The sequence below is a fragment of the Nicotiana tabacum genome, chromosome 1 (genome assembly GCF_000715075.1).
Source record: "Nicotiana tabacum cultivar K326 chromosome 1, ASM71507v2, whole genome shotgun sequence".
Taxonomy (NCBI): domain Eukaryota; kingdom Viridiplantae; phylum Streptophyta; class Magnoliopsida; order Solanales; family Solanaceae; genus Nicotiana; species Nicotiana tabacum.
Window position 1 is genome coordinate 17,356,234 of NC_134080.1, and position 6,867 is coordinate 17,363,100.

General features: G+C 36.6%; 1 protein-coding gene across 1 annotated transcript; it reads left to right on the forward strand.

The window, feature by feature from the left end:
• The first annotated feature begins 347 nt into the window (after window positions 1-347).
• LOC107786579 (uncharacterized) lies at window positions 348-5,331 on the forward strand. Its single transcript, XM_016608082.2, has 4 exons — window positions 348-1,009; window positions 1,943-2,179; window positions 2,278-2,495; window positions 4,699-5,331. The coding sequence occupies exons 1-4, from the start codon at window positions 680-682 to the stop codon at window positions 4,877-4,879; spliced, it is 966 nt and encodes a 321-aa protein (XP_016463568.1). The 5' UTR covers window positions 348-679; the 3' UTR covers window positions 4,880-5,331.
• The last annotated feature ends 1,536 nt before the right edge of the window (window positions 5,332-6,867 follow it).

Consider the following 6,867-nt stretch of genomic DNA (forward strand, 5'->3'; position numbering starts at 1 on the left):
AAACTCAAAAAATATTTATTACTCATTAAAGTGTCGAATATAATTTAAATCCACTTTGAATAAGACAATCTTACTAAATGAATTGCCCATTTATGTATTTAACGTAGGGTTAGAACTCACGTGAACCATAAATCTAGCAGAGTAGTATTTTCATATTAATGACAATAACAAAAATAAAAAATAAAAAAGTTAGAAGGATACTTTTGTCATTTCATTAAAACAATGGCCGAAAGCTAACTAAGGGACTGTCTATAGTGCAATTTGTAACCAAGTTCAACAAAATATCGGTTTCATTTTGTTCATTAAAATATAAAAGCCTTTTTTCTTTTAATTTTCTGTTCATTAGTATAACTGATTGCTTCTCCTCTCATCTACCATTCTTCTTCCTCTTCTTCATCATCACTCATCAGCATCCAATATTTGTGTAATGACTGTATTTGTATGTATGTAATGTGTCTGTCACATACGTAAGAAGACACGTAATAGAATTATCTTTACGCAAACGCATTTCAATTCTTCTCAATCCAATCCCTTTATTAGGGCTTAAAATGTACACTTTTTTTTCCTCATAAAGAACCGGAGCCAATCAATACGTTTAACGGTTATTTTGTGAAAAAAGAGTAAAACCCAATCTGGGTTTTGGATTTTGATTAGAATTGGATTGTTGATTGAGTGGTTAATGACGTATGCTGGGAAGGATGAGGAGGAAGGGTTGGTGGTGGTGGTACCAGCCCCGTTATTGGGGTTGGAGAGGGAGGAGGATCTGAAGGGTAGTTATGTAAAATTAGGTGGGGAAAAATTGGAAAAGGAGGAGAAAAATGGTTTCTTTGGTGGTGGGGGTTGCAATTGCTTGGGTGCATCATCATCAGGCCTTGAATATGGAGGCAATAGCAGCAGCAGCAGATGTTGGTCTCTTTGGTGGTGGGCTAAGCTGGTGCTTCTCCTCATTTTTGTTGGAGTTTTGGCTGCTGTTTTTCTCAAATGGGTCGGACCCTTTTTCATGGATAAGGTCAATTTTAGCTTTACTTTTGTTCTTTTTGGGAAATATTTGTCTATTCGAATTATGTAGCTGTTTGTATTATTTGTTGCATGTGAGAAAGTCATACTCTTTATAGATGCTGGTGAATATTTGAGGGTGATCATTTTGTTTTAGCATGTGAGAAAGTCGTACTCTTTATAGATGCTGGTGAATTTGCACCCAAGGGTGTGACCTAGTAGTCAATTGAGTGAGAGGAGAATCATGAGATCTCGGGTTCAAATTCGACAAAAAACATTAGTTGATTTTTTTGTATCTGCCTATGTCTTGGTAGTCAAAGTTAACCGGTATCTCTTCTGGTGGAAAAATAGCAGGTACCCGGTGGAATAGTTGAAGTGGCGCAAGCTGGCCGGTACACCACCGTTTAAGTGAATTTATTGAAGTTTCAGCAAAAAATAGAGATTGTTGCTTGTAAAATATGTGGTCTTTGTAGCCAATTAATTTAGTATTCTGTTAATGGCTCCTGATTCTAACTAAACTGATTATGGAGTCAGTCTGAGCTGCTTAAACTGACCTCATGTATGGGCTGTTTTGTGAGTGAGTTGGATTTAGAGTACTTACCAGAGTTAGTACTTTAGGTGGAAGAATTGTTGTATAGCTGTAGTTGATGAGTTCAGTGCTGCTTACTAAATTAGATGAAGAGTTTGAGATAAGATTTAATGAGGTTGTTTTTTGAAGTCACACAGTTAATTCCATTCATTTATATTGGAACGAAATGGACCTGAATAGAGCATAATGTGTATAGAGTACTAGGCTTAGTTCATTGACGGATCGACTGTTAACTCCATTCATCATGCTATTTCCCTCTGCTGACTCTGATTTGGTGGCACTTATTATGATGCAGATCAGGACGGTTTTATGATTTCTGGATCATATCAATTTCTGACTGTTGTTTTCCTATTTCAGGAGATTATTCCCATACTAAATTGGGAGACAAGAACATTCAGTACTCCGGTACTTGCAGTTCTAGTTTATGCTTCAGTGGCAATTTTCCCAACCCTCATTTTACCTTCCACTCCCTCCATGTGGGTAGCTGGGATGACATTCGGATATGGATATGGTTTTCTACTTATCATCGGAGCACTTCCTATTGGTGTATCTCTTCCTTATTTCATAGGTCATCTTTTCCATCACAGAATCCAAGTATGTACTTCATTACTTTCGCAGACTGATTGCACTTCGTCACTTTGCTTTCTTTACTTAAAATAAATTTCATAATCTCTTTCTTTCTTCTCCTGTAGAGCTGGATAGAAAGATATCCCAAGAATGCTTCTATTATAAGACTAGCTGGTGAAGGGAATTGGTTTAACCAGGCTCGAGCTGTTGCATTGATCAGGATTTCCCCTTTTCCATATATAGTTTATAATTACTGTGCAATGGCAACTGGAGTCAAGTATGGTCCTTATTTGCTGGGGACACTCGTTGGCATGGTCCCAGAAATATTTGTTACAATTTACACGTAAGCATTCTCTTTCTTTTCTTGTTCATGAGAATTGACTCGCTGGATGTATTCTTACGACAGCAGTTATCTGGATCAATTAAATTGCCTGTTAGGTTTTGGCCAGGTCCTTCCTTCCCTTCCTCCATGTCTCAATCCCTTGCCTCACGCCATACCTCTATTTCTAGAAAATAAAAGCAACCTTTCCGTTGAACCATATATGTGAACATCTGGATACTCTACTGAATGCTATTATCCGTGAAAAAAGAATGTTGACTTGCCTCAGTTCTCTTGTTCTAAGGCTGATGACCGACTCAATGTGAAGCTTATACACTTCACATTCAAAGATAGGTAGTTTGGCTCTGATGTCTGACAATGCAAATGTGGTGCTCAATGAGGTTGCACCACTATCTTTTTCTAGTCTTGTATACCTACATTGGTTTCTCTAGTTGTGATCTGTTCCTTGGTGTGGAAGGAGATTATATGCATGTGGATAGAATATCAAATGTTCTTCTCCAAGTTATGTTATAATCGAACTGGTTAATGCTTGAGTTGGTCTGTAGTAGCAATTTGAGTTGTTAGTAAGCTTTCCTAGCATGTTCGATGTGTGTGCATAACTTTGTTTGATGCTGGTGGAAAATTTGTTTAGGGCACATTTTCCTTTTCTCTGCTGCCATATAGTTTTGACTTAGCCACTTATAAGTGAAGATCATTGCAGGATATTGAAAAAACTAAATTGAATAGTGAGAAAAAGCTAATTCTTCCTGTTGTTCGGCTTCATGAATTTGTTTTTTGTTTGATTAACTATGCCGTTAGTCAAAAATTAAAAATAATTAATGCTGAAGAATACGACAGGGAACAAAGTAAAAATCCTTGTGATCTACATAGTTCTGCGGTAAGATTGTCCTTTTGTGGTAAGATAGACGTTGCTTAACTAAAAGCTCTAGACATGGACTGTAATCAGTACCCTACTTCTTTGTTCTATTTTATTATTGGCATTAGGGGGACTGTATGTTGTAGGATGCTCACGCTTGGCTTTTCATTCTGTCATTTCTTTTTGTTTGAAAAGCTAAGTTAGGCTTTTCATTTTCTTGCTGTCCTAGATTATCTCTTGCAGTATTCTATATTGTTTTTCCCCCTCGCTTGTGCTAACTTGTTTTTGCACTCTGCTTCTGTTACGACCTTCAATGATCTTGACTTCTCAGATTAGTTCTATATTTTTCTCCCTTCATGGGGAGGGGGTGTGTGGGGGAGAACACAATTCGAAGATGGTCATTGTATGCATGCAATATCATAGACAGAGTTGTGGATAATGTTGCAACTATTGTTTCATGTTTCAAAAGCAGTAATTTGCAATTTTTGTTGTATTTTACCTATTTTGGAAAATGTTTTAGGTTTTGCCTTTTGCATATAGAACATGAGAAATAAAACTATATGCTCAGATGGACTTGGAGGCAGGCATAAATCATTATTTTCTTTTCATATAAATATATTATGTAGTGAATTGCGATTTGATAGTTAAAAAAAAGATTCATTATTCGTGGCTGTAACTAAAGTTTATAAGGCTAATTAAACACTTAAAAGTGTTTCCAAAACCCATAAATAATTAGTTAATTGCAAGGAAGGGCTCACATTGACAACAATGGTTCTTCATATGACTGTTAAATTTGAGTGAGTTACACAAAGTGTGGAGACAAAAACAGTAGCTTGTGACTGGGAATCATTTGGCTGACATATTTATACAAGAAAAAATGATGGGGAATTCTCTAGTTAAATCCTTTTAAGGTAATTGTAGTCCATGAATACATGCTTTTAGGAATAAAGCAATTGATTTTTTTGTCTTCTCCTGGCTTCTTTGCTAGAGTTTTTGATATCGACACTTTCTGTATTTCTATTAGCATAAGTTTTATTGCCTTTCTCGATTTGTACTCTGGTTGTCTGTGATTCTTTGGGTTTTGGTTCCTTTCCTCTGTACTATTGCTTTGGAAGGATGTAATGGAAGGAGCACGGGAGGGGTGCAGTGCGATGGGAAGGGCTCGATGGTTTTGAGCTTTTGGATTTTTGTTGGTTTTTCAGGGAGAAAGCTACCTGAATACAAAGCAGGCCTTTAGTAATTTTAAGAGGGTTTCATTCGGTGTATGCTGCTCCACTACAATACATAATCGCTTATTCATCATTACAAGTTTCACTTGCTGAATACGTTTTCTTCCAACTTTCTTTGCAGTGGCATCCTGATAAAGACTCTTGCAAATGCTTCGCAAGAGCAACGTTTTTTATCAGCTCCACAGATTATTCTTAATGTTCTTGGATTTAGTTTCACTGTTGCTACAACAGTGTTGATCACTGTATATGCAAAAAGGAGGCTCAAGCAATTGCAGAGAGACGAGGATTTGTTGCTACAATGAGCTTCTGTAGTCTCTGGAGGTCTCGACAGGTGGAGAAAGGAAAGGGAATGGAATTTGGAGGTTCTTTACTGCTGACAAACAAGGTCATTTGCATCCATCGAGAATCTTAATCGATGTATAGGATTCACACCACCTCATAGTGGAGATTAGTCGACAATTCTTTGTGCACTTTGGTGCCATAGCTGCACAGGTTGCGCACCAATGCAAGGAAGTCAAGAAGCCAGGAAACTGACGTTACTGATACACAAGGAGCAATCACCCATTCAAGTCTTTGTCTCATATTGTTGACCATCATTGTACAGAATTGAATAACCCAATTATGGGTAAAACTGAATAGGACAGAGCACTAGTTAGAGTGAATGCTTGGGAGTGACAAACAGATGCTTGATTTAACATTGCTATTTTCTGTAGATAATGAAGAAAATTTTGGTGTACTGCTTAGTTTGTATGCAGCTTCATTCGTTACACTTCTATGGAACTACATATCTTGATAGGATTTAGAAGCTTTACTTTTGAAATGAGACTAGCAGGGTCAGCAATCAGTGGTTTTCTATGTTAAACCATTTTTGGTTCTTAAGGATTAGTGTAAACGTGTATATTTTCTTCATCTATCTTGTTTTCACTTAAAAAATCAGCTAAAGTTAAATGTTGTCTACAGCTAAAGAACAACGGAGGGACTGTTGTGAATAGTTTAAGGAGTGGATGCCCATGCATGGACACCCATTTCCCTTAAGGCTGAATATATATGGGGACATTTAAAGTTGATACGATTTTTCATTTAGACATCTGAACTTAGGGGTGTTCCTAATGAGCACGTACATTACATGAACTTTGTTCCAATTAGGCACTTCTTGCTGAGTTGGCACATAGAGTGAGTTTCACCCAATACAAGCACGTGAAGAGCCCAAAATATAATTTTTTTTTTTGTCTTTTTTGTTTCCTTCTTCTTCTTTATGTCCATCACCATTTCCACCATTGTTATGCCTCTACCATTGATTTAGCTCGAAAATTGATTAATCCTTTTTCGTTATTTTTATGGCATTAACCTACACCATCTAATATGAGAAAATTCCTTCTAAACCAGTTTTTCCACTCAATAATTATACAAGAAAAAGATCGAGTTGAAGTAGAATATATGATCTCTTTTATGATTTTTCTCAATTTATATATTGCTTGGATACCATTAAGGGAAATTTGAGATCTTACTCCCATAAATATCGATATAATTTTAGTCCTAGAGATATTTTACTAAGCACACTTAACCTTTAATGTTATATAATATATGCACTTTTAATCCATCATCTTGTGAATCTTTACAAATCTAACAAACTCTTAGCCATTTCATCATTCAATTATCATGTTTTTTTGTTAAGTTTGCACTGGTATTCTATAACCAGCAGAAGCATGTTTATAATCGCCGGCGACGGAGAATGAACTCCGGCGACAGAAGCATTACTTATCTCATTGGGATAACGAATCTCCATTGACGCTGACACCGGATATTGAGCTCCATCAGTAAAACCGTTATTGATCTCAACGGGATAATGGATCTCCATTGTCATCGGCGCCAGAGAAGGTGCAAAGTTGCCGTAATCAAGCAAATTCACGGCGTCATCTAACGACATCGACACAGATAACACAAAAATCCACCGATTCCGATAAACCTCCGTTCTATTAACAACATCGCCGTTAACAGTCACACTGCCGTCGACGAAATTCACGACGAGCGTCTTGTTCGGAGCAAGAGTTTCTGGGTGTAAATTTGTTTCTTTTTCTTTTTGTGAATGTTTTTTTATTTTGTTATTAAATAGATTTTAAAATAGTTTTTTCTCTTTGTTTTTAACTCAAAATGATATATATCCTTTTTTTTATTTATCATTCGTCACGTCAGCCGCGAGTGCATTGCACACTTTGTAAGTTTGACTAATTATCAAAAAAGTGTCTAATTGGAACAAGTTTAGTGTAGTATAAGTATTCAATAGGAACAA

Bases quoted from the DNA above. Each gene is read 5' to 3' on its own strand.
- LOC107786579 (XM_016608082.2), top strand. From the start codon at position 680: ATGACGTATGCTGGGAAGGATGAGGAGGAAGGGTTGGTGGTGGTGGTA. The intron at 1,010-1,942 runs GTCAATTTTAGC...TTCCTATTTCAG, and splicing joins GACCCTTTTTCATGGATAAG to GAGATTATTCCCATACTAAA. The intron at 2,496-4,698 runs GTAAGCATTCTC...CTTTCTTTGCAG, and splicing joins ATATTTGTTACAATTTACAC to TGGCATCCTGATAAAGACTC.